At 46.4% G+C, this 26440-nt stretch overlaps 11 protein-coding genes across 11 annotated transcripts; 5 read left to right on the top strand and 6 right to left on the bottom strand.

Annotated features, from left to right (window-relative positions):
* Positions 1–227: 227 nt before the first annotated feature.
* Positions 228–743, top strand: LTR84_012015 (uncharacterized protein; the record flags this gene model as incomplete). The annotated part of the gene is made up of 1 exon (XM_064855541.1): positions 228–743. The coding sequence occupies one exon, from the start codon at positions 228–230 to the stop codon at positions 741–743; it is 516 nt and encodes a 171-aa protein (XP_064699817.1).
* A 372-nt stretch (positions 744–1115) lies between these two features.
* LTR84_012014 (uncharacterized protein) lies at positions 1116–2790 on the bottom strand (the record flags this gene model as incomplete). Its single annotated transcript, XM_064855540.1, has 4 exons — positions 1116–2259; positions 2545–2558; positions 2713–2741; positions 2787–2790. 4 exons carry the CDS (start codon positions 2788–2790, stop codon positions 1116–1118), a joined length of 1191 nt encoding a protein of 396 aa, XP_064699816.1.
* A 632-nt stretch (positions 2791–3422) lies between these two features.
* On the bottom strand, positions 3423–4563 carry LTR84_012013 (uncharacterized protein; the record flags this gene model as incomplete). The annotated part of the gene is made up of 5 exons (XM_064855539.1): positions 3423–3528; positions 3600–3745; positions 3823–3914; positions 4007–4019; positions 4069–4563. The coding sequence occupies 5 exons, from the start codon at positions 4561–4563 to the stop codon at positions 3423–3425; spliced, it is 852 nt and encodes a 283-aa protein (XP_064699815.1).
* Positions 4564–5138: 575 nt separating this feature from the next.
* On the bottom strand, positions 5139–6584 carry LTR84_012012 (uncharacterized protein; the record flags this gene model as incomplete). Its single annotated transcript, XM_064855538.1, has 1 exon — positions 5139–6584. One exon carries the CDS (start codon positions 6582–6584, stop codon positions 5139–5141), a length of 1446 nt encoding a protein of 481 aa, XP_064699814.1.
* Positions 6585–7158: 574 nt separating this feature from the next.
* Positions 7159–8081, bottom strand: LTR84_012011 (uncharacterized protein; the record flags this gene model as incomplete). Its single annotated transcript, XM_064855537.1, has 3 exons — positions 7159–7190; positions 7243–7890; positions 7943–8081. 3 exons carry the CDS (start codon positions 8079–8081, stop codon positions 7159–7161), a joined length of 819 nt encoding a protein of 272 aa, XP_064699813.1.
* A 1914-nt stretch (positions 8082–9995) lies between these two features.
* LTR84_012010 (uncharacterized protein) lies at positions 9996–11378 on the bottom strand (the record flags this gene model as incomplete). The annotated part of the gene is made up of 2 exons (XM_064855536.1): positions 9996–10870; positions 10931–11378. 2 exons carry the CDS (start codon positions 11376–11378, stop codon positions 9996–9998), a joined length of 1323 nt encoding a protein of 440 aa, XP_064699812.1.
* A 427-nt stretch (positions 11379–11805) lies between these two features.
* Positions 11806–12637, top strand: LTR84_012009 (uncharacterized protein; the record flags this gene model as incomplete). The annotated part of the gene is made up of 2 exons (XM_064855535.1): positions 11806–12418; positions 12471–12637. The coding sequence occupies 2 exons, from the start codon at positions 11806–11808 to the stop codon at positions 12635–12637; spliced, it is 780 nt and encodes a 259-aa protein (XP_064699811.1).
* A 5749-nt stretch (positions 12638–18386) lies between these two features.
* LTR84_012008 (uncharacterized protein) lies at positions 18387–20454 on the top strand (the record flags this gene model as incomplete). Its single annotated transcript, XM_064855534.1, has 4 exons — positions 18387–18497; positions 18546–18567; positions 18708–19724; positions 19772–20454. 4 exons carry the CDS (start codon positions 18387–18389, stop codon positions 20452–20454), a joined length of 1833 nt encoding a protein of 610 aa, XP_064699810.1.
* A 97-nt stretch (positions 20455–20551) lies between these two features.
* On the bottom strand, positions 20552–21436 carry LTR84_012007 (uncharacterized protein; the record flags this gene model as incomplete). The annotated part of the gene is made up of 1 exon (XM_064855533.1): positions 20552–21436. The coding sequence occupies one exon, from the start codon at positions 21434–21436 to the stop codon at positions 20552–20554; it is 885 nt and encodes a 294-aa protein (XP_064699809.1).
* A 451-nt stretch (positions 21437–21887) lies between these two features.
* Positions 21888–22868, top strand: LTR84_012006 (uncharacterized protein; the record flags this gene model as incomplete). The annotated part of the gene is made up of 1 exon (XM_064855532.1): positions 21888–22868. One exon carries the CDS (start codon positions 21888–21890, stop codon positions 22866–22868), a length of 981 nt encoding a protein of 326 aa, XP_064699808.1.
* A 2222-nt stretch (positions 22869–25090) lies between these two features.
* Positions 25091–26343, top strand: LTR84_012005 (uncharacterized protein; the record flags this gene model as incomplete). The annotated part of the gene is made up of 4 exons (XM_064855531.1): positions 25091–25240; positions 25289–25335; positions 25387–25824; positions 25881–26343. The coding sequence occupies 4 exons, from the start codon at positions 25091–25093 to the stop codon at positions 26341–26343; spliced, it is 1098 nt and encodes a 365-aa protein (XP_064699807.1).
* Positions 26344–26440: the final 97 nt, after the last annotated feature.

The following is a 26440-nucleotide window of genomic DNA, read 5'->3' as shown; positions in this document are numbered from 1 at the left end:
GCAAGCTAGGCTTGCCTCTCACCTGAGTTTTGCACGGCACTCGTATCCGTCGTCCCGCGAGTCGACCAATGCCTTGAAACGCGATCACGGGGCCGGGAGTCGATGCACCAAAAATTCGAGCACCGAAAATTCGAGTTTGGGTGCTCTTCATAAAATGCCCATTAAGCAGAATCAAAGGTAGACCTATCACCCGTCCATCGATTTTGACATTCATTTCGGCTGCAATTATGAACTCCAATTCAAACAATGTTGCTGACGTTTGGGCGACGTCCGGCATTCCTCAAAAGCAGCAAGCCTTCCTGAAAAGATATTTTGAAGTTCTTGATGCCGAGCCAGAGAAAGGTGCCCAAGAATGGGCGAATAGTTTCGCTGAAGGTGGCAGATTTGTCAATGGTACTATGGTTATCGAAAACTCAAACGGTATGCCAGACTCCCAGCGGATATTGAAGACTTCGCCACTGATCAACAATAAGCAAGATCTCGAACATGAGCGACACAAATACTGGAAGGCGTGGCCACATCTATATCATGTCGTAAAACGTATCTATGTGCTTCCAAGAGCCGAGCATTCCGACTTCGTAGTAATCGGGAATTGGGCGATCAAGCGGCCAGATGGCTCGACTCTACAGCGTGACACAGCTGCTAGATTCCACTTAGTCGATCAGGAAGGTGATCTCAAGATCCGTGAAATGGAAGTGTACGCGGTAGGCGTTCCAATACCCACCTGGGCCGCTGTTCAGTGAGCTGATAATGACTCCTTCGTCTTTAGGATCCATCTCCATTACTCGAGATCATGAAATGATAACCCGGGTTGAAAACCTACCAGTTTATGGACCGTAGGAAGTGGTATGATTCTCGAGTCTGTTTAAACTTGTCAATCCTTGAAATTTGTAGAAGATATGGCATCTTGACCTGGCACGTATTGGTGCTGACTGTGGCCCAAAGCATTGAATTTTGATCATCTTCATAGCCTTCAAGATCACAAATACAAACGAAAGACACTTCAAGAGAGCTACCTGTATTAATCCTTACTGTGTAATATATAGTTTTGTTCAGTGGCTGAAGTTTCCTAATGATTCAATATCTCCTTTGGCTAACCATACAAACTTGGAAGCTCACAGTTGGGTGACATCAAGCAAGAGTCTTCCACCCTTACTTAAAGCAGCGAAGCGGTCTTCCATATCCATTTCTGCTTCTTCCATCTCCGAATTGAGTTTGAAGTCCAAATGACGAACTAAGTGGCTGACAGCTAGGCGGATCTCCAAGTTTGCCAGGTTCTGACCTATGCAGTTCCTCGGCCCTAAGCTGTATGGTGTAAATGCTTTCTCCCTAGCACTTGATAGAGGTACGCCAAGCCAGCGATCAGGATTGAAAGTGTGAGGATCTTCATAAACAGAGGGATCTTGATGATGAACGTAGTTCTGCATCGAAATCAGAGTACCTGGTGGAAAGACGAGTTTATGCTTTCCCTCGCCTGCCTCTACCGCTGTGGTCAGAATTCGTGGTAGAGATCCGATCAAAGAAGGGTTCAGTCGCATTGCTTCTTTAATCACAGCATTCAGATACTTCAGATTGGTTAGTGCGAAGTTGGTCGTGCCAGCCGCATGTAATTCCTCTCGTAGTCTGAGTTGAATACCTCTATTTTCTGGACGGGACAGATGGTAAAGAATGTACAATATAGTTGTAGATGTCGTTCCACTTCCAGCAAAAAGAAGACCCATCGCTTCTTCAATGGCTTCATCTTCGGTCAAAATTCGGCCTAAGTACTCGTCTTTCTTGTGAACAAATGGTTCGGCAAGAAATTTATCGGTGTAGTCTTCTTTTAAATTGTTTACAAAACTTCGATAGAGTTTTCTCGTCGTTTCTTCCCATATTCTTCGTTGTGTATAGGCACGACCAATGACACCAGGGATGTATTCACTTAGACTCGTTTTTCCTAGGATAGGAATAGTGTTTGAAAGTGGCTGAATCAGCGAAGCCTGACCCATTGCAGTCAAAAAAGCTCGCCCAGCGTCAAGTGATTCAGCATTAATGTCTTGGTCGAATGCGACCTGGCATATTACTTCAAGACTGAAAAGCCCGCACAAGACTTGTACGTCCACAGTGTGACTTTTGGATATTGCAGATTCGCTGATGATACGCTGAAGTAATGTGTCGGCCTTGGAGATAACCTCGGGTTCATGTGCGTTAATTGACTGAAGTGAGTAAGGATTGTTCTCAATTTTCCGCCTTGCAGCATGCTGAGCCTTGTTTCTGACTCTGTATTAGAGAACGGATGTGACTATGTCAGAGAAGAGCTTCAAACCTCATGCTAAAAACATTTTCATGCGGTGGTGTAAGTCTCGTCGAACAATAAAACGAATCTTCCTTTAAGCTGTTTGTTTGATTGTAAACCTTTCGGTATAGTTGATAATCAGAAGCTGATATTTCGTTTGGTCCAATTCGCACGTAAGGCCCGTATACCTTATGGAGTTCCAGCAGTGTCTTAAGGAAAACGTACTATTAGCGCCACTCACTGCATGAAAGCTACATTTATGAACTTACATGGCAGCGAATTCCTTTGAGCGTGGATAGTTGCATGTAATATGGAAACACCTTCGCTAGTCGAGGACCCGGCACAGATGCCAGTGGATGAAAGAAAAGGTTGTAGAGCACCTAAGTAACATCATGAGCGAGAGACGATTATAGACAGGAGAGTTTGTGTTTTCTTACATTCCAAAGGCATTTGAGAACCACTGCAGCTGCAGAAATTTGTACCAGCAACAACACAAGGCTGAGATCCTTACCCATTACTTCGCTTTGTAATTTGAAGACCATCGTATCAGGAGTGAGTTAGAAGAATGAGGTTGAAAGTACATAGATACAGTGAATTCCTAGCGACGACAATCGCACTTAATACTGTTTTGCTACCTTAGTCCAGGATTACTTAGTCCCATGGGCTGCTGATTTCATATCTTGGCCGACTGCTAGCACTAGCTTTACTGTCAGCCTCGAATGTTAAGAATAGATCTAGGCGAAAATTGATTCCCGATCACGCACACTACTTATACTTTTCCAACTCAAGACGATATTCCACCGGATAGGCTTTATACTCCGGCCGCAAGGCCTAATGAGTAGTGCATGCCTAGATTAGTATTCGGTTACCTATATATAGATAATAGGATAGACTTATTTATATAGTAGGTGATTTAAGTGGGATCCGTCATTTGCTGTCGAAAAGGATTAGCGCTGCTCTAAGATACAAAGAGCCTTTTCGTAGTTAATATAAGACCTTTATATTGTAGAAGAGATTTAAGAATGCAATCAAGGACCCCGGTCTCTAGGCACCTCGAGCCTCCAGCCTCCAGCCTCTCAAGACATGCCAAAGCTCTAGGTAGCAGGATAATAAAGAAGGTGGCCGGTAAACCTAAAATCGGACACGATCAGATTACCAACTTCAGCTTCAATGAATCCTTCTTCAAGATTTCACTCTCTTTCGCAGCAAGTTCTTGCATGTCGAGAGGTCCAAACACAAACCGACCCGCAAGCCTGTAGTGATTTGTCAGCTGCCGTCTAGTTCTTGAACGGCCGTGACACAGGCCGGAATCGCGTTCACTCACCATTCCTTTCGCTCTCGAGTCAACCAAACTATTGTATCGGCGCACAATTGAGGTGTCTGTGTTAGATAGGAGTGCATATATTCTGGCATGTTAAGAGCTGTTTCGGTCTTGACACCCCCAGGATGAACAGCATAGGCAATCAAACCCTTGATTATGGATATGTTAGCCTCGTGTGAAGGATATGGGCACGGGTTATTGAGATATCTATGACAAAAGGACGTACCATGTCGCCGTACTCTGCCATCAAGAAATCATTCAGCCGTATCTGGGTAGTCTTGCTCATTTGGTACGCGCTTGCGCCAGGACTGTTCGCTCCTTAAACATTAGAACAGTTCTTTTCTGCGTTTCTCCTCAAAAAGGGTATGACTCAAGAACTTGAAAAGAGAATAGATAAGGAGCGTACGGACGTTGAAATGAATGCTCCAGCACTGGTTAGTGTGACGATAGTTTTCAATCTTCCTTTCAATACTAAGGGAAGAGCAGCCCTGGTCACAATAAAGGTTCCCTTTAGATTAACTTCCCATGTCAACCACCAGTCATCGACGTCAGTCTGTGCTAGGGGCACCCATTTCTCCAGCCTCGATGCGTTGTTTATAACCACATCCAGTGATTGGAAATGTTCCGCCACAATGTCCATTGCCCTTCCCACCGCAGCTGGATCTGACATATCGGTTTGAAGTTTCAAAATCTTTGGTTGCTTATGACCAGCGGCTTTTGCTACCTCGATGGCATCTTTCGCAACGTCATCAAGTTGTGAACGAGCAAGAAGGGCGATCGCCGAAGCACCAGCACGGGCAAAGGACTTCACTGTCTCATAGCCAATGCCTCGGGAGGCACCAGTAACCAGCACTTTAATATCGGATGCAGCACCCTTCTCCGGGTTAATGAACGGATATGTGTCGTGATGGAATTCGGTAACAATTTTCGAACCATAAGGATCGTCTGAAGGCGCGGGTTGAGCCATCTCGTCAATAATTACGTTAATTACTAAGCAATTGTATTGGACATTCAAAAGGCACCGAAGTAGTAACTACAGTTTCTGAGTCAAAGGAGCTCAGAAGCGTTGATTTATCTAACATTTCCCAACGTCTCCGAGCGCCAGGGTTAGGCGCCGACATTGTAACTTACCACTATTGGCATACCTAGAAAGGTAAACGTATGTTCAGCTGGGCAAATTTTACACTATGCTGAACGACTGCGAAAATTGTCAGCTTTTTGGGTTAGATTTGAGGGTGAAGATTTAACTTCCTAACACGTGATCGGGAAATCGTGAAGTAATTGAATGGTGCCAAATTCTTGCATTATGTCAAGCCACGAACGCAAAAATGCAAGATAGTTTTTTAGAGCCGAACCAGTCTTCCTTACACGGAGAAGGACTAGAAGCCTCACGCTCTATACTGTTAGTGACTGACTCTCAAGATGGGAGCGATCTAGCATGAGGATAAGGAAAGGTTGAGAATAAGACGATAAATGATCTGCATTTTATTTAGTGCTTGAAAGCTATCATAAACGAGTGTAACTACTGGCCTATCCTGTAGATTAGTCAATAATCGGCATGACTATGTAGGAGTCGAAAACAGATCCTGTATAGATTCGGTGCTTGCCGCTATTAACAGTGTTTTCGTGAAGCATCGTCTGTGGAACTTTATCGTCGCGGAAAATGTCGGTCCCTTGAACTGTAAGCAGCAAGGTCTCACCCTCCAGGAAGCGGGTTGATGTTGCAATAATCTCGATGTCTACCGGAACGATCTCTCCCGGTCGTAAGAGCAACTTCCTCTTATGTGACATCCATGGGCGGTTGTGATCGCTTAAGTCGAGGTCTAGCTCTCGATGGCTAACCCGCAGCCAGCCAAGGCCAAGCGGGCCTGTATCGAACATAGAAAATGCAATGAACGGAACCCGTTCCCCATTTACATCCAGCTTATCGAGCTGCACAAATAAATCAAGGTCGTTGCCTTTAGACGTAGAGACCCAGAGTCGTAATCGCATGCTGCCTGTCAGTTCTGTTTCCTTGTCGAATATGTACGTAAATTGTGCCTTTTCAGAGGTCGACAAAGAGTCGTATGAACTTGACGAAATATTTGGCTTCAGCTGGTTACTCAACTGCCCTAACTGCGCGTCGAGGTATTTCATTGAAAATCGCGTCCGCCTAATTGGCCACTCCTGTTCTTCTCGTATATAACCTTCGTAAGCTCGATTGCGTACCTCAATTCGTACTGGAGGCCATTCGTCGACCTGACTGGGTTCATTTTTGAGAAATCTCTGGTAGAATGCTTCTTGACGAGCTAAGCTTTCAGGCTGGTAGTAGTACTGCCACTTCTTGCGCCCATGAACCTCAAGCCATTTTTGCTGGGAAGCAATTTCTGTGTATCCGTTTAGTGTACCTCTCGTATGAAGCCCAAAGTCACCCCAGTCAGCAACAATATAAGCCGGGATTGCAATTGCAGATAACCTTCCAGCTCTTTTGGATTCATTGTAAGCGTCCATCAGCTCGTGAATTTGATTATTGGCGTACCAATTTTCAGTTGGCTTATGTGAGAATTGACAAGACCAATCTGAGAACCTGGTAAACTTTGTCTCCGGGATACCTCCGCAGTGTGTGTGATCTCGAAATGCATCAGTGTATCCTTCCCAGGGATTAATGCAGGAAAGATGTGGCGGGTTAAGCTGTGCGATACGCCACTGCACGATTGCTAGATAGGATACTCCGCAAAGGCCTATTCGGCCGTTTGACCAAGGTTGTACCGCTGCCCACTCAACTACGTCGTATCCGTCTTCTGCCTCCTGAGGACCAAGGACTTTAAGATTGCCCTCTGAAGCCCAAGAGCCCCGGCTGTCAGCATTGAGGACAGCGTAGCCACGCTGTGTCCAGTATACGGGATCAGGTCCTTCCCAGACTGCATATTTTGATACTGAACCCTTGGGCACGCCCGAGTTAGGAAACATATCAAATGTTTTCAGCACGTGCTTCCCGTATGGTGACATTGTCATAAGCGTTGGGAGGTTGCTTGAAGAATCCATAGGAAGGAACACGTCAATGTATATATGCACTCCATCCCGCATAGGAATTTTAATATCGCGAGTTACCTGCATCCCATCAATATACTCGACCAAGTCAGGCCTGAGGCCTGGGTAATTGCCCTCACTTGGCTCCACTGAGTCTTTCCATTTGAAGGGATGAGGCTCCGTAGCTGAATGTGCAAATGGCATCTGCGGCATCATTCTATCATCTCTCGCATACGAGTTCTCCTCGAATTTATCCTCACTACTAGACTCTGCTGTGCAAGGCTCGGGGAGTAGGCTATATTAGTATTTAAATAAACTTAGGCTGCCGTTCGCATTTAGTGCATGAGTGTTAACCTTTAACCAGAAGCCGATCAAAAAGAGGCACATATTTAACAGAGCTTGGTCGTGTGATCTCTCTCGGTGCTTGACCGCATGATCGGCCGTTCGGTAAGGTCGCGTGACCGGAGTACGTTAGATGCGCCTACCACTTGAATGAGCGTCCTAGGGCTTTTCCATTTGCTAATCAATCTATGAAACCTCCTATTTGTACTCTTCATACATCAATCAAAGTTCTGTTGAGAAGTCCTGTTTATCATTAGCTTTGGTATCTCGGAAGTATCATTTTGGAAGCTATTACCCTGGAGATCCACATCTAGAGATATAGATTCGAGCTCGTCTGGTGCAAGTTCATCCGGGAATGAAAGTGGATGCCGATCACCACCAAATTGATCCTGAGTAGGATCTCTAAACAGCGTGTCTATGGTCGGCTGCTGAAGGTTGTTGAGCAATTCAGGACCGAAAATATCAGGCTCGATTGCGGCTAACGAGAAATATTCCAGGCGTGCAGGCGCATTGGTGCTACTAACGCTCTTCTCAGTCAAAGTCGTCCTAGACTTCTCCTTTAACAATGGTAGAGCTTCTGCCGCAATGTGCGATATCTTCGCTAGTGTCTCGAGAGCTGCGATAACCACCGAAAACATGGCCGCCGCATTCTCTCGACACAACTGTTCCATTTCGTAGAGAACAAGTAATGACGAGGCGGTACGTATTATAGCGTTTGTGAGAAGGTCGGGATATGGATCAAGCAACAGAATGTTGAACCCGGGGCTTTTTTCGCTCTTCGCAGGACTCGTTTGAAATGCTAGGTTGAGTGCATTGACAATATTTCGACACGCACAAAGTCGTAAATCATACGGGCTGAGTGTTTGATCGATAAAGACGAACGTAAATGGTAGTGCGTCCACCAGAATGAGGTTACCAACTTCAAAATGGATATTCAAGTGGACTGAAATTTGTGTTAGGATGGTAGAATATGTCCTAGATCTATTTGAACTCACTGAAATACGCTTGGGTTGTACTGTTGAGAAAGACAAAGTCTCGCAGGCCTAGGCACAGCAGATTACCAAAGATCTCTTGGTATGCATTGCTCTCCTTTCTGGCGGCATCGACAGCGGTGGAAAGTGATATTGATGACATTTGATGAACAAGTGCGTCTTGAACCCGTGTTATGGCAGCCCAGACTAGAGTCTTGTACGCAAGAGCATGCTGTAAGATTTCTGTTAGCTGATCTTCACGAATAGGTGCCTGAAAATCTCTTATCGGATGGAACTGCCTCTTGAAAGCTTGTGCACGATTTCGAAGAGGAGCCCATATTTTCAGCTCGCTATCACATCCAGATGGCAGTAGTACTGATGGTCTGCATCTAATCAACGCTCTGGTGGTGTCTGAAACGATTCCAAACCAATAAGCCGAGCTTGACATGGATAGACGTCGCTCTCCATCAGAATCTAGTGGAAAATTGGTTTGCTGAGAGTGAGAGCCACCCGCTGAAAGAGGAGCATTCTCCAATAGACTGATGATAGAGTCTCTAGCAGTGAACGGTAAGTGTGCTCGTCGGGAGTAAAGATAGGTATGATGACTTAGGGATGCCTCTATGCAGTGATCCTCAAGGTTGTCACCTGTTTTCCTTGGTGAACTTGGAATCATGGCGAAGAGATATAAAGCCAGGATTGAGCGATATGAAGGTCTCGACAAAATCAGATATATTTGTGTTCGTGCTTGAAGCCAGAGGTTGTTAGAAAGGTCGTGCTTTAGTTCAGTCAACCTCTGTTGCAACCGTGGGCTTTGATGTTGATTGTCGCTGAGGTCGAGCCACCGAACAGCATATGCATAGACAGCATATATCAATGCTCGACTGATTATACAATTCGCACTGCGCTCACTCTCACCCCCACCTAAAGCGACAGGGGTAGTTCCGACTCCCTGAGCGGAAGTGGAAGTGTGGTTATCTAGTTCAATCATCAATCTGGAAATTCGCGTTGGAGTCTAGATATTGGTCAACCGTGTAAAAGGTAGAGGGTATTTGGACACACCAAAGTCGTGCCAGTGAATGGAGAACCAGCGCCTCCAATATATAGTCCGATGCGGGGCTCCAGAATAGAAGTGAACACGTTCCAAAGTAGGTGATGGAGTCTCCAGACTTGTTGATACTTTGCCAATGAGTCCGAGAGCCTTGGCGATGATACTGAGGTTGCGCTGTGCGGAGAGAATGACTGAGACGTCGGCAGTGCGTCATCTTGTGCATTATAGTAATCTTGCGCTTCATTCGAGATTCTTGCTATATCTGGCTGCTCGATTAGATTTTCATTTTCTGGAGGATGTTCTTTTCCAGTGACAGACACTCCTGCGCGACCATTTGTTGCAGTCTTCTTCAATGTCATTGAGCATGTTGTACGTCTACGGACGCAATTGAAGCAAGGTAGCCCGCGCTGCTGGATAGCATTGCATCCAAGACGCTGACGCTGGCATTCATCGCAGCTGGTGCTTGATCTACCCATTGTTGGGACCCTTGGTATCAACGCTTCAGCGATACAAGTAGTCGATCGAACTCTGTGCAAAAATATCCTTGACCTGGTAAGATGACATCCGCCAATCAGCGTTGATAGTAGATCTCGATAATATTGTCGAGATCTCGAGAACTGAAAAATATATGACCAAAACAAGGCCTGAGGACTTTGTAAACGACAGAAGTTATCGAGGGGTTTGCGGGGTAACCAACTGGTTAGCGGTGGTTTTAAGCCCACGGCCAATCAAGAGGCAATAGGGTCGTCAGACTCGGGCACGCCGAGGGTCGCTATGAGTTACTTCTGATCGAGCTCCCGGTTAGATGCTATTGAGAAATTGAGGCTGAGCCACTCAATGTCATCAACCCCAATTTCTTAATGTCATCAGCAGCTTGCAGAGTTACACCTTTGACTCGTTTGGCGATCCAGCGCCATAGAAAATCAAGGAGTCGCCCCTCACTTCCACCTGCTTGTTTCTTAAGAGAATACAAATACTTAATCCTATTGTAGTGTCTAGCCTTCACACACTAGACAATAAGCTGAGTTACTATCCCCGATCAGCAAATTTCTCCCAATTCTTTGCTCCGCCTGCTCCTCTAACCCAACGATCAGGGGTCCTTGTTTCGGTAGTCGTATCTATCGCCATGTTTGCAATCTGTATCCAACCCTGACTTTTCAATGGGAATTTTGCAGCGGTTTCTGGACACGCTTCGTAAGCCTGGCATATTCCTTGCCCGTGAGCCAGTGTGCGAATCAATTTAGCAATGTGTCCATCATCATGTGTTAGTCGATTTGTTTTCTCAATCAGTAGAGGCCACGTCAAAAGTTTCTGTAGTGGCGTATATTTGGTTATTTCCTCGGGGTGCAGCTCTGGTGCTAGTCGAGAAGCGTAGTTGAGTAAATCGATCCTTCCTTTCCACTCCAGAAGCCGGGCCTTATTTTCAGCGCTTAGCCAAGACTGTTTGTTGAATGCTGTGAGAAAAATGGAAGCATTAACACTATGAATAAAGAAGAAGTCTAGCTTGATTGTCTTTCCCAGTCGCTGTGCGGCGCCGGTCATCCAGGCGGTGGCATTGACTATCTCGGCGGTCTTTACCTCGATTTCCTCAACACTTACTCTCCACTTGGCGGCAATTGCACAAAGCTTTTCCGGTGCATCAGCCACAATCTTCTCGTTCAAAGAATCACCACCGTCCCAGTATGCTTCGTCATAGAGATCAGCATCTTGTCTAATCTCACTCAATAGATCCACTAAAGAGCTAGAATCTTCCTTCCTCTGAGTTTGTGCTAGTCGCTCCGAGGCGAGGAGGAAAGGTTTAAAGAAGGCACTGTGACAAACAGCTTGTGCTAATCCCTCAGCAATTATCGCAGGCTGCTGAAACTCGATTCCGAATCCGAAGTGAATAAGAGGATGAAGGACTCCTTTTGGGAATCTGTGTCAGCCAGTATTGATCCAAGTAGTGAAATATGATATGTGCCTACCAGAAAAAAGCCTCACCAGTAATTCATCCGCAATGTCACTACCCGAGAAGAGGTATTCATTGACAACATTCTGCCATCCTTCTAGCTCAAACTTTCGTTTGAAGAAGGTAGTATAGTCGTTGAACCAAGCATCATACCCTAATAATGACTTGAAATATCTTCTATCTGATAGTTTCTCAATCAACTCTTCGTCGAGCGGAAGCCGTGGCCGTTGATACCCAGTATTGATATCAAATGCTGTTTGCAACTCGCTGGGATCTGCACCGAGAGCGAACGCCGTCAGAAGATAATGAACTTGATGGTTATGATAGCCTTTGAAATTCCAATAGACGTGAAATTCTTCATGATTCTGCTGAAGCAAGGAAGCGACTTTCTCGATTGCACAATGAGTGATCTCTGGGACGTGGTAGACCCCAGAGTGCTTCAAATTTATCGGAAACTCAGCCATTGCATTGAATCAAAGTTTTCAAAAATTCCTATGAAATGTTTTAGGCGAGCTTTCAATCACACACCTCAGCGTTCTCAAGACATTAAAAGTGCACTTTCAGTTTGACTACTTAAACTATACCATGGAGCGTCCGACAATCGTGGTCACGTGATCGGAAAAGACACTCAAGAGCGATTTCTGTTGGGTAGTCAGGATACATTAAGTCACTAATTTATGTGCCTCCGATATGCTGAGAGACAGACATGGGTAACACAACCGGTCGTTGATTTGTCATCAGTAGGCTCCAGCATTCAATTTCGCTGAACCAAATTGCAATTAAGACATTGACTCGGTTGAGAGCATTGCTGTTGGTCTAGATATAATAGCACATTTGGGAAGTTTGACTTCTTTTCTGCTGCTCCACCGCCATTTCACAAGTTTCTCGGTCATGGCGTCAATGACCATTGCAATAGCAGGAATCACGGGAAAGTTTGGCCGACTTCTGGCTCTTTGCTTACTGAAAGCGTTGCCCGAAGTGAAGTTGCGAGGCTTAGCGCGCGAGCCTTCAAAGGTCGATGATCCATCCCTGTCAAGTGTCAACTTGTTTCAAGGCGATGCCTTTGATGTTGACAGAATCCGTCAGTTCGTCCGTGGTGCAGATGTGGTCTGCTGTTGTTATCTCGGCGATGACCACCTGATGATTCAAGGTCAGAAAATTCTGATCGATGTGGCTGAGGAGGAGGGGGTTCCACGTTACATTGCATCGGACTGGTCCCTGGACTGGACAAAGCTTGAAATGGGCAAATTGTTTGCCAAAGAGTCTTGTCAGCGTGTTCACGAATATCTCGCAACAAAGGCGAACATAAGGGGAGTCCATATACTGATCGGAGGATTCACCGACGTTATCTTCGCGCCGTTCTTCAGAATCTGGGATCAAGAGAACTTGACATTCAACTATTGGGGCACTGGGGACGAGATGTGGGAGTGTACCTCATATCTGAACTCTGCGCAATATACAGCAGCCGTATGTCTTGATCGTGAAGCAGTGGGTATTCTGCGCTGTAAGATCTTCCCGATTACGCTTATTCTTATTCGCAGATCTGACTACTCTAGTTGTTGGGGATGTCATCAGTATTAGGAATATGGCCAAAACCATGCAGAAGGTTTATGGTAAGGCGCCCAATATGCATCACAATGGGTCGCTGGAAGAGTTGAGCGCTATAATGGTCCATGAACGGCAGAACTATGGCGCAGACTTCTACAAATATGTGTTCAAGTAAGCTGATCTTTATTGAACATGTAGAGGAATACTAACAGAACACGCAAAGTTGGTATCACTATTTTACTTTAAGTGGTCAAGCGCTAATGGGTCCGAACTACGATAATAAGAGGTATCCGGGAGTGAAAAATATCTCTGTGGAAGAATATATGAGAGCCTTAAAGCTAGAGGACCTCAGTAAGGCGTCTTTCCCATGGGAAGGAAATACCCATAGCTGAGTTATGGGGAGAAAATTGAGACGCGTAGAGAAGTGCTATGCTCCCTACAATGCCGCAGACTCTTTGTTAAGCAAGCATACAGTGTGAAAGCAGGTTTTCCACATAAGAGAGTCGACGCTTTCCTTGCAAGAGTACCGTATACGTTCCCTTAATTTAGTCCTGTCTTACGTCCTTAGGATATGAGGTCTAGGGATATCCAGCTCAATTACGTGTTTTGAAATTGAGCGGGTAAGTGGACCTGGTTAGGATCTCGAGTGCAATTGACTATCACTAGCCTTGCCCCATCCCTCGGTCGTTCTTAGCTAATCCATCTCCTAGGCCTACAGTCCCATTATATGACTTGTACATTTTCCATATGCAGCCCGGATTATATGCAGTTAACTCGATCAAGTCTTCGATTCTAATGAGTCTCTGCTCATGAACCTCACTACTAATGTTATAGCGCTCACCGTCGACCTATTCACTTTACTATTTTAGGAGGAAAAAGCTGGTCTAATTCAAAAGAAGATCCCCAATAAAGTATGAAATTTAATGATTTTTCACTTAAAACCCTGAGCTCCATTAGTGTCGATGGTTTTTAACATGGAAAGTCGATAGCTGCTTATACTCCCGTTGGGCACCATGCAAACGCAACTCGGAGGGGGAGATAAAAAGAAGGATTGTGTTAATGGAGGGGTACTAGCGAAGTTGTGGAGACTTGATCGGCCTTGATGCTGTCATTCGGTTTCGCGACGTCATGTCCTTATATCTTATAGTCAGCAGCTACGGCATGGCACTGTTGAGGTCGAAGCAAGAATAACACGACACGTGAACAGCGGCCGCCCATTCTTGGATAGCCCTAGGCGAACAAGGAATTTTGCAAAATTTTGTAAAGATAAGTCGATTCTAGAACCCCAGAGATCCTAACTCAAATCCTAAAGGTTTTTACTCCTATTTCTCTACGAGGAATTTAATTTTCGGTATCGATACGTTCTATAGGGTATACTAGCGAGCTGGCAATCTTGTACAGAATTACTAGTCGATTCACAGACTTAGTATATGCCTGCTTAGACTAGAACAGCGCGGCTGCTGATGAGTAGAGCCACAACCTCATGTAGCCTTGCTACCTGACTTAGCTTCAATCCGAGTAATGGCCTCGTCGGCGGTGACCACATTATCGAAGAGAATTAGGTTTATCATTCTGGCATTATAGTGTGTCGTCCCATACGACGCTGCCGTGCTGCACGAAAATCGCGATGCAAGCAGCACCGAACTTTTCGTAGGGCGGAAGTTTCGAAGCACGAATACCGCTAGATGTAAATGGCGGCCGCCCACTCACGAGATACATAGGTCGAGCGGCGAAAATTGCAATAAATGGTACGCAAGGTATATTTCATTCAATTGACTTTAGACTATACTCTACTCGCCTCTTTTAAGAATCCGGATCTGCCGCTAAACAACCAGCATTATTTACACACGAATCTGGCCCGTTATTAGTTCTCTGGGCATAGTCGAAGTTATCGTCAGAGCCTCCGGTATCACTCCGCTCATTGTATAAAGTGCAGGTCTGCGCCAAGACGTCCACAACGACACTAAAGCAGTTGAGTAGTTCATCGCATCGGTCTAGGCAATAATCGACATGGTTTTCGGTTATACTTACTAAGGAGAAAGTGCCTAATGTAAGTGTACCAGTAAGATATGCTGCTTTAACGCCACAAAAGGTATAATATGAGCAGCCGCATAGTTCATCCGCTTGGTATTGTTGAGAGTTCATGCAGTCGCTAGTTGGAGCCGGAGCAGAAGTTGTTGTTGTAGTAGTAGTGGTAGTAGTGGTGGTAGTGGTGGTGGTAGTAGTAGTGGTGGTCGTGGTAGTAGTGGTCGTGGTAGTAGTCGTTGTCATCGTCAAACTCGCTGTCGTTAAAGAAGTTTTAAGTGTTGTGGATGTAGTCTTAGTGGGCGATTTCGATGTTGGACATAGCTTTTTGATCTTAATAAGATAATCTACCTAGATCATAGATTTGTACCACTTACAATTGGTGTTTCAATACAAGAGCATAGGGTCGAGATCACATCGCGTGGCTGCCCCTGGCATTTGGACCACGCGGAAGCCTGAGAGTTAATGGAAGCCTTAGTCGTGGATGGGGCGGCTTTGGTCGTTGACGGGGCTTTCGTCCTGGATGAGGTGGCTTTTGTCATGGATAAGGCTTTCGTCGTGGGAGCAGCAGAACGTTTTGACACGGCTAACTGCAAAGTACATTTGATCGGGAATACTTGTGAGCAGAACGTCTGTGCAATTGGATATGTTGCTAGGACTGGAATAAGTTCTCCATACAGCCCACTTGAACAAATACCACCGCCGCGCTCTTGGAGAGTAGGTGAAGCAACATTGAGGACAATATTCAGAGAAGTAAGGAACAAAACTAGACTGTTCATCATTTTTACTGACTTACAAAGTTTTGGTAGATAGAGATATAATTCCCCTGATGGATATCCTACTCTACTTATAATGGGAGACTTATATAATGAGGGGAGAGAGCTAAAAACTTAAGGACCTAGATTCCTAATGCGCTAATCGGGCAATACTAAAGATGTCAATTCATCTTAGGTTTATTAGAGCGTAACTTTTTACTTTCCCAGATCGTAAGGATAATCTTAAGCGGGAGAGATATATTGTTCTAGACCATACCTAGCGGCGATCTACCTTGTTTACACTAAGAAGAAGAACACGAGATATAAGGAAGACATAGCTAGCGGTGATGAATAAGGGATCTGTAAAAGGGAAGCCGTTCTAGACGCAAGGAGTATCGCCTAGGATAGACGAAGTAGCTCCAATTAAAAGGTAGATACTAAATGAGGGTGCTCAAGTTGTCTTAAACCTTCCTTATGGCTACCTGACTTGGCATTAGCCATTGGGGGATCGCATTTTTCTGGTCATGAAGATAAAGCTATAATCTATTAGACCTCGCCCATCGCACCCGCTTATTCCACTTTATAAGCCTAGATTTTACGAAGATCGGACTAGAAGTCTGGCTGGAGGAATACCCTCCCGTAGATTCCAATCGAAAGTAAGCCTTCAGCTGTGTGAAATAAAGCCACCAAGCTCTGGCCTTCTAAAAGCTTGTGAAAAGCTTACTTGATGGCGATCATTGATTATAGGCGTGATGTTATCTACCCGTGGACAGTTTGGAATAATCGATCTCAATTATAATTGTAGGTACGCTAACCTTTAGACTTCCTGATTATTCAGATCTAGACCTGAACAAAATGTAAACCTCGAACCTTTATTATTTAAAAAGATACTAGGAGAGCTTATATGAAAGAGTTCATGTAGTTTGGCTCAGCATTATTTTCGCCTCAACAAAGTCTAGAGTTTCTCCGATTTTGGTTTTGACCGCTTCAACATCCTCACTACACCCTGCACCAGGTTTTCCATCATACGCTGCGGTCATATACGCCGTTCTTGGATTAGGCAGATCTCTGGCACCTCTTATGTGGAAACGTGACAAGATCCGGGTCGCTTGTTTTGCCCCAGTACTATACGGACAAACTTAACAGAGGACTGGGCCGGCTTTCCTCGTGAACTGTTTACACCGGTCGAGAACGTGGTGGCAGCGATCCTTCGCCTTGTGGATGATCCTAGATCTGGAGGAAAAGTCTTCGGAGCAGTTGGGAATGAAGTTGCGGAAGTCCCGTGTGCAGGCTTTTAAACTAAAAGCTGCAGGGTATTGATGGAACGACTGGAAGAAGTCGCTTTGAACTATACCTGATCCTCGAAATGAGAAATCAGAATTACTTAAGACAAGCGACTTGAGATATGCTTTAGTAATCTAGCTCATCCAAATTTATTAAGAATTCACCTTACCGTCGTCTTGTAGCTTCTATATCAATTTAGACACACCTCTTGTCGTTGCGGCAAGTTTAAAAAGAAGGATAAGTGATGATTATAGTACTCCAACCCATTAGGCCGTGTGATCTACTAATAGTGAATTGCTTTATAGCTCATAACACCAGTACTCTACATTTTCTCTAGTCTACTAGAGAATGATAACAACAAAAAACTAGATATATATAGCGTAGAGTCAAGGCGTATAAACATAAGATGTAGGAATTATATTCTAGGTTTGTTCGGTAGTTTCTTTACTTCTACATTTTATTAGACGACTCCATATGGCGTCGTTTATCTTCTGCAAAGTATCTCGGTGTAGACACAGCTGGCGAATTGGTTTGCTTCAGTCAAATGAAGGAGAAGGTGGACTGGCTATTTCAGTTACAGTCAAAGCTCGGACTAGCTGACTCCGTATTTATAGTTATTCCCAGTCCTTGAACGGTGACCCTGTCAAAATATCTACTCAGAAAAGCCTACCTTTCGTTCAATACGTTATTGGTGAAGCTAAATTCGGGGACAGAAAGTTTACCGAAGGACGACAGCTTATCCTGGATTGTGAGGTATTGAAAACAAGCTGCTCGAACAGGAGCGAGATTCTTTAGCAAGAGATCACAGAATGATCATTGAACGTTGACGCAGCAAAACGTTGCAATCTTCAAAGTATCGCTTACTCACAAAGAGGCACTAAGACAGCACCAGGCTTCTTTCCTATTTAGCCGCATTGGATTCTGCTTGTTTTGGACGATGGAGATCTCCTTGACTGTTCAGAAGATGCTTGAAAATCTGTACATTATCCTCCGCCTTTATCACTAAACAGCGTAGTAGAACGATCAGTAAATTATTGCCGAGAAACGCCTCTTCTTCTAACTCAGAAGAAAGGTTTGAAGCGTTACCGATGGAAATTAAACAGCGTTATGATGAAGAATCACGACATTAGTTGAATAACTATACACTCTGGTAAGCAATCCCGAAGCAGTTTGTGACTGAGAATGTAAGTTGACAGGGAAACTAAGACGTGAGGTATTCGAACACCCTGGCCCCCGCCTCTAGATATTATGCCCGGGGCTGAGCTTCTCGGCCTATCAAATATCTATTCTATGGAAATGATCTCCAGCAAGCAACACGTGATATGGTTAAATAGCCAAGCCTTATCGTTCCTACGACTGCCTTCTACATGTCATTCTGGACGACCGAACTTAACCACAGGCTACGCGTCAAGCAAACATACTAGATCAAGTCGAATATAGAGTCACATCCAATGCTGCATCACCAGAATAATGTTTGATGTTTACCTGAACGACTCGCGCCAATCCCGGCTCACAACGCGTAGGGGATGCTTTGCTGCCCGCTAGCAGCTCAAAATAGTTGGACGACGGGATAGACGTTACCGATATAGTCTGTTTCATTGCCTACCTACTCGGAGAGTAAATCGAGCTTAGCACCTCGGCGTACCAACGACAATATGGTATGACCAAAACCAGTCTAAGGGCCTACCGTAATGCGGGGTAGATATACTAGCCAAGCTTTCTCGGAGAAACGGAGTTTACTCCTTACACGTCACACACATCCCTGAGCAGTAGTTAACATTGGCCACTATCTTAATCAGCTTCTAAGGCAACGCAAATTCATCGAGTCAAAGTGGTCGACTTAGAAGTAGACACCCCAGTATGCCAGAGGGAAGTGAGAAGTACTCGGCGCGACAAGCGACTACAGCTGCGGAGCCCGCACCGTCGGGCATTAGGAAAGTCAAAGCTTGCACGACCTGCCGGACTCAAAAGGTGAGTCAATACTGTTCAGAGAGCACAATCCAGCTGATGCAAACCCAGTTAAAATGCGACATGCCGGGAGGTGAGCCGCCTTGCAGCAGGTGCCAAGGGAAGACGTTAAGGTGTATCGTCGCAAGTGCCAATCAGCCGGCGCTCGGCGATTCGACTCAGTATTAGACCTGTTCGCCTTGAATGAGCAAAGCTGACTAACTAGATGGCAAGAAAGCGTCTCAGCCAGCATATCACAGTTGCAGACGGCGGTCGGAATCCTCCTCAGAACATCAAATTTACCTCCGTTATCTGCTTATAGTTCTTCCAAGCCAGCTGTCCAGATCCAGCAAGATGATCATTCAAACGTGGACGATGACAATGGCGAAGCCGTCCCAATAGCGTCTAGCGTTGACAAAACGGACGGTGATATCTATAGCTCGCCAATCAACTCCCTCTATGAAGTCACCAAAGGCAAAGCACATAGTATCCCTCTAGGCACGACTGTCCAAAGAGATTATACCAAAACGGACTTTATTGCACAAGGTCTAATCTCGCTGGAGACCGCCGAGAGTTTCTTCCAGAGCTTCACTTCAAGATTAGGCTGGTTCTGCTACGGCATTATGTGCCCGCACCAGTCCCTTGAGAGTCTTCGGGGCAGTTCAACGGTCTTGACCGCAGCAGTCTGTACTGTTGCTGCGCTGCACGATCCGGAGGCATCGTCTCTGTTCAGAGTATGCCAAATGGAGTATCGAAACCTGGTGGCTTCCAAAATGTTCGCGACTGCACATAGTGCCGATGATGTACGAGCGCTCATTATAGGGGCTTGGTGGTTGGGCAATATCTCGTACACTTTGCATGGCCATGCAACCAGGATCGCAACCAGTCTCAACTATCACCTAGCATATTACGAAGCAATCAAAGGATGTACCATTTCCAGGGACAAAGCCAGGCTCTGGTATGTCTTGTACGTTATGGATCAACATTCCAGCATACTCTATGGCCGGCCAGCTATTATCTCCTCCAAAAATGAACCTTGCCAAGAGTGGGAAAGATTTATTGCTGCTGGAGGTGGTGGGGAGCCGGACATCCGAGTATCAAGCCAAGTCGCTCTTTATGCTGTTACCACAAAGCTTAAAGATATCCTCGATGGCCTCCCACGCCAGCTCGTGCCCCAGCACTTTCTGCATCAGCTTCGCCCATATTTCCACGAACTTGATCGGTGGTATATGGTTTGGGGAAATCGAATGCGTAAGCACAAGCCCCTCGCTTCCTGCGTATCAATCTAATGCCACCAGAAATAAACCCGTACATCGGCAGCTTCTCTACTGATGGAGCAATACTCAATTATCATTTTGCACGCCTTCATCTGTGCTCCTATATATTCCGTGGCATGTCCGTTGAGGCGGCCCGTAATGCTTCTCAAGAAGTTCGAGATTACGCAACCGTGGCTATCGACTCTGCAACTGCGACTGTGGAGCTTGTCTTGGGGCGCAATGGCCTCCGAGATGCGCTGGTAGGGATGCCGCTTTATTTCCATGGCATGATCATATTTGCAGCAGTGTTCTTGCTAAAGGCGGTCGATACTCACTTCTTAGGTATGGTCAACATCGACGCCGTGAAGAACATTACCCTCGTGGAAAATCTTGGGCTCGCAATGCGTTCCCATGGTGCAGCGCGGCAACACCTGACCTATCATGTCAGCCGTGGGCTTGAGAAAATGGTCACAGACACGAGAGCTCGCCTCTCAGAGCAAACTGCAAAGGATCACGGTCGACTGGCTACAAGCGCTTACCAACAACAAGCAAGCGACATCCATATAAGTCTGGACACTTCTCCCCAGCTTGACATGATGGACAATCTGTTCACACTAGATGCCTTTGATATCTTTCAGCAGCCAATAGAATGCAATGACGCCTCATTGTTCGCTCAAAAGCTCGACTGGGAGGCTACAGGTACCTTTCAGCGGGATATAAACTAGAGAGGTTCGTGGGAAGTGAATTGTTTGGGAAACCAGGTGTCTTATTGTGTCTTCATGGTCAGTAACGTCTGTGGGAAGGTATACAATTTGGCTCTATCTACACTGCCAAAAATCCAGTCCCAGTACTTTCAGTTATACCTCCGTCGACGATGAGCTCGTGCGACGTTACGTACCTGCTAGCGCCGCTCGCAAGCCAGGCTGCAGCATTTGCCACATCCAAACCAGTGCCCATCCAACCCATGGGGCAGTTGTGGTCGAGGATACGCTTGGCTGCCTCCCTGTCTGCCGGATCATCACTGTTGGCAAAGTTGTCGACCAAAGGAGTATACATCAGCCCTGGAACCACGCAATTCGATCGTATACCTTTCTTTGCATACATCACACCAATAGCCTTGGTGAAACGAATGACAGCCGCCTTGGCCGATGCATATGCGATTTGGTGCTTGCCAATATAGCGCAACGCTGTGATTGAAGCATTGTTGATAATGTTCCCAGAGCCCTGTTCCTCCATAATCGGTAGGACGTAATGACAAAGTCGATAGACTGATGTCAAATTTATGTCAATCTGACGACTCCAGACCTCTTCCGACATAGTTACCGGATTGCCAGCAGTTGTCTGGCCGACATTATTGATGAGAATGTCAATTCGACCATGTTTCTCTACAACACTTGCAACGAGAGCCTCCATTTCCTCTGACTTTAGGACATCCGCAGACACGACATCCACGATTGCATCGGGCGTCTCCATCAGTAGCCGCTTTTTTGTCGTCTCCGCGGCCTTAATATTGATGTCACAACCAAAAATACAAACGCCATTCCGGGCTAAAAGACGAGCGGTAGCAGCCCCATTGCCCCAGAAAGGGCTATCCAACGGCCCGACTTGACCGATGCCAGTTACTAGTGCGACTTTGCCTTCCAAATCAGGATAGAGTGGAAATACCTCAGGAGGAAGTCCATCAGTCGTGCTTATTTTGTGAATCATGTTGAAAAAATGTGATGTGTGGCTACGCACAATTATCCACTCGATAAAGCTGGAGTTGAGCGAGAGATATGTAAAAGAAACAATAATACAAATCGACTTGAAGATCGGGACAGACTGAAGATATGTGATGAGAACTCGAAAAAATGGGTGGCAAAATGTAGAGCGGATCAAAAGCCGAGACTACTAGGAGTGGGTGCCCGGTTTTCGTACGAAAAGCCGACGCTCTGCGTTGACGTTCCACGAACCCTTCTTGGGGTCTCGCATCACTCGAACGGCATTTGCCACCGTCCAGAAAGTTGGGCTGGGTATTAAAGGTAGGCCGTCCCGGCTGCCTTCCTACCCTAACAACGCAAGCAAAACTTTCGGAAGTCAATAATTTGACTGCATGCATCATCGCATTCGCATCGCGCATAGAATACACAGATTTACTACATAGGCGACTACACGTATCATGAAGGCCGAAAAGTTCGAATTGTCGCCTCCCACGTTGAGGGAATTGACTGCAGCACTGAAGGCTCCTCTCGCCGCCAATTTCGAGCATTCTAATGTCGAGGTTGTGCAATGTCCGGACCTCCGGCGAGCGCCCTTCCATCTGGCCATGCAAGGCTTGTCAGGGAACGAGAAGGCGGCAGATGTTGGAGGTCAGCCTAACCTCTTTCCCACGCCAATCAAGGAAAGCATTTGGTCTTTGACGGACATAGCGAAGGCCATGGAGATGAGTCCTGAGAAAGGCTCTCTACTCGGCGCTGGTGCTGGACCATTTCATCAAGTGGGCCAGAACTGTGAGTTGACTCCGAATATCAGCTGGCAACAAAGTTTTGAGAACGTGCACAACGGGAGCTACGTCGCAAAAATCGATCCAGAGGTCATGGACGTTCGTGTGATACCTTCTCCATCGCTGAACTGCGCTCTGATGATCAACCTCTTTGGATCTGCGGGCGAGCCTGGCGAGGTTATCAAGGTTACAGCACGCAAGCGTATCGGTAAACAGAATAGCTTTACGGAATGCATCCGACGAGCACTTCATGCAAGATATGGGGACACGCAGACAATCAGTCTTGGTGGCGTATTCTTGGTGAGATCAGGAAAGATACATTACCACATCATGCCAGATTTCCCTGCAGATCTGCCCTTCAAAAACTTTACGCATTTGAATGATTGGCTAGAGTATCGAGATTTCAGCATACCAACTGTTTGTTGTTCAGTGCTCCACTCGGCAGATCCGGACAAGAAGATGGCTTTGCGCATGGAGCATACGCATTGTTTCTCCCCGAACGGTCAACATGCTGGCGGTCATTATCATTTTGACGTTGACCCGGAGGGTGAGATTGTTGAATACGAAGGTTATTTCACCACGGCAAAGGTTATCTATCGTCTCGGAAGACCTGCCGTAACTTTGGAGGGCGATCTACACGATGAGCTCCATCAGTGATAAAGTCACATGGACCGTGCGATATCGTAGAGTGGCAAACTCAGCAAGGATTGGGGATGAAGACAAAGTTGGAAGTATCGTATGCTAGCTACGACTCGCGCATTTAGACTAATGTCGTGTCCGCCATGAGTATCTACATTAAATTGGATCCGAGAGTACGCATGTTTCAAAACTTCTTCCAAACCTGGCTCCACTGGCAGAGGATGGTGATTGCCGCTCTGTCGTAGCGAAATAGCTCCCTGCATTAATTTACAACACGGCGTCAGTGTCAGGGCTATAGTCTAACCGACTCTGCTTCACCTTAGGAGACTAATATGCTATGTTAGTCATAGCTAGGAACCCAGAGTCGGATAAGAGTAGTCCTTCGTGGAAACTACTAAATGTAACACCCAGCAAGGGACAAAAGAGACATCATGAGAGCGGACACTATCGTACAGGACTAAGGTCCTGGCCCACTTTGACCTTGGTCTTCGTTTCAACCAGACATCTTAGGGAAGAACAGCAACTCTTAGGAATAATCATACTTAAGGAACCCCCCGAACGGTGTTCGATATGTTCGTAGTATCTAAGCGTACTTGCCAGCACACACCGTAAAGCGGAGAAGCGCTAGAATAGCACTATCCAGCTCTTCGGCTCAATTGTAAGGGATTAGTATCCACTAACTTCTAGCCTACGTAAATTCTAGTCTTAAGCATAGTGTTGCAACGCAAGGCAGTGTCGATCGTGTTAAGTCGCGATCTTTCACAGAAAGCATTATTCTGTCTTGCAGGCTTCTCTCCTGGTTCGGTCGTTCGCGTGTCGTTGGCAGGCACGGGCAGGGCAAATTGGTATACCGGTCCTTGGACATTACAAACCTAGCCACTGTGGAAACACGTTCTAGAAGCGTCGGGAGCCGATTCCCCCATTGAGAGGACAATATTTATACAGCATTAGTTCCACAGTTGGCCTCGCATGTTCTGGGCGGCGTATTGAAAGTAATGTTTTGAGCTAAAGATTAGTCCAGGGCAAGAGTCAAGAGTCATAATCTCTTCTTCTTGCGACTCTTAACATCCGAGCAGGCGTTGGAACCGCCGCCACAAGAAATCTCGAATAAATTCCTCTGCATCCTGAAGTACTATAGGCAGCATGAACCATGCATTGTACGACTGTGCTTTATCCTGATGCTTAAACCACTTCCGTCCACTCCGAGGCAAGGATGGGCTGAATCGTAATACGAACACTCCTCGGTGTCTCTGGCCTTGCCAACGTGATGAAGATACCACGTTGGTGTCGGGCGCAAGGAGCTTCAATCGCGGCGCAACCTCGTACCGAATACCTGATCATCGTGTCTTGCTCATTCATTCCGTGGTCGCCCTAGCCTGTCTCGACTCACAATATTTCTCCCGAGTTATCGGCCGGTCGTAGCTCCTTGCGAGCGATTCGTGAAACTGCCTCGGAAATAGGTCATGGTTAACTTTCTCAAAGTCTAAAATCTCGCTTTTGAAGTTTGTGCCACAGTTGCAAAAAGAGGCGATGTGCTGATGAATGCGCGACCCTTGAGGGAGTCCAGCGGCTTGGCGGTCGGAGGTTCGTGCGAGCTTCGGACACCACCTACATTCAATGTCAAGAGGCTTGGCCTAACTAGAATTGAGGGGAACGGGGACTAAGTTAGACTGGGGAAGCCCGCGCGACGCCATGAATTACAGCCATATAAGATCCTCGCACGTTTCCTCCTTTCCGTTGTCAACAAATTCGCACAGAGATAGTCCAGAAGTCAGCAGATCTTTCGTGCAATATATGAACCACATCTCGTTGTCTATTCAGCCCAGCATGTCGCAGTCTGACCACTCTGAGAGGCTCGAAAAGGGATCTGGAGCGATGGCCGTGACGGACCTGGTTGAAAACGTCGAGAATCCGCAATGGATTGAGGGGACACCTGAGGAGAAAGCACTCGTCAGGAAAATAGACCTTTGGTTGATGCCTAGTATTTGGGTTCTTTACCTTTTCTCTTATATGGTATGTTGGACCTACTGTCATCCTTCAAACTGCTCACGCTTGATCAGGATCGAAGCAACATTGGAAATGCGAGACTTGCTGGTATGGGACGTGACCTGGGCCTGACTGACTACCAATATTATCTCACTATCGTCGCCTTCTTCGCTGCTTACATTACTTTTGAGATTCCATCAAAATACGTCTGGATCTTTACTCTGCGGTCTGTTTACTGACTTTCTCATCATAGCATGATCCTCAGTCGCACCCGACCCTCAATCTATGTCTCAACACTAGTTGTTTTATGGGGGGCCGTAGCCGCTTCCATGGCTGCAGTTCAGACACCAACACAGCTGATTCTGATTCGATTCGTTCTTGGGGTCTTTGAGGCTGGATTTAGTGTAAGTCCTATTCCCCAGCAATGTTTTCCCCACTAATCTCAGAATCAGCCCGCAGTGCTCTTCATGATATCAACTTGGTACCGTAAGAGTGAACAGTAAGCTGGGCATTTATGGTACACTTGTTGCCAACGCTTACAATGACATAGTTCAAAGCGCTTTCTATGCTATCTGAGCGCTGGAATTCTCTCTGGCGCTTTTGGTGGCATCATTGCAGGAGCAATTAGTGCTGGTCTCGATGGCACCCATGGTATTGCTGGATGGCGATGGCTCTTCATCGTTGAGGGCATTCTAACCGTAAGCGTCGGGCTCATGGCCCCATTCTTCCTTCTGGACTATCCAACGAATTGTCGCAAATTCACCCCTGCCGAGCGAGAAATCGCGTGCGCACGACTCAGAGCCGATAATATCAGTCATACGGCAGAAAATGGCCGCGTAGGTCATTGGCGGACGCTATGGAATTGCATTATGAGCTGGAGGATTTGGCTGCTCGCAATTCCTTACATGAGTGTCATTGGAGCCTTTAGCTTCTCTTACTTCTACCCGATGTTAGTGAAAGGCCTGGGCTACACGGATGTCACTGCACAGTGCGTAAATGAATACCCAGATCTTATTCTATGTCCCAGCTAACCTTCCCTTGCAGGTTCATGACGGCGCCGCTCTACGTGGTTGCCTTCGTCGTTGCTTTGCCTACTGCGGTCCTCGTGGATAAAGCTCCAGCGTATCGCGGTCTTGTCTGCTGCGGATTACTTTGCTTTGGTTCACTCTTTGCCGGACTCGCAGCAGGAATCCTTGCTTATACTCCGCGATACGTTTTCCTCTGCTTCATCACAGCGGCGGTGTGGACCACTTCACCAGTCGCACTGGGTTTTGCGTCGGACATTCTGTCAAACATTGACCCCGAGCAGAGAGCTGTTGCTCTTGCTCTGATCAATTCAATGGCAAACTCAGCGACTATTTACGCTTCTCTGCTGTATCCTTCGACTGATGCGCCGGCGTACTTGAAAGGCTTCGTGACATGGACTGTCCTGTTAGCTTTTGGTGCCACCCTTTATGTCGTGGCTTGGGTCCTTTTCCGAAGACATCCAGTCAGGAAAATCGTTTGAGACGGGACTCACCACGTGGCAAAAGTAGTCAGGCCTGTCGCTGAGGACGACACTCAAAATGAGATGATACGTCCCCCCCCCCCCCGGGGGACGTATC

This window comes from Exophiala bonariae (assembly GCF_035927105.1).
Source record: "Exophiala bonariae strain CCFEE 5792 chromosome Unknown scaffold_68, whole genome shotgun sequence".
NCBI classification, from domain to species: Eukaryota; Fungi; Ascomycota; class Eurotiomycetes; order Chaetothyriales; family Herpotrichiellaceae; genus Exophiala; species Exophiala bonariae.
Note: the sequence above shows the minus strand (reverse complement) of the source record. Positions and strands in the feature narration are given on the sequence as shown.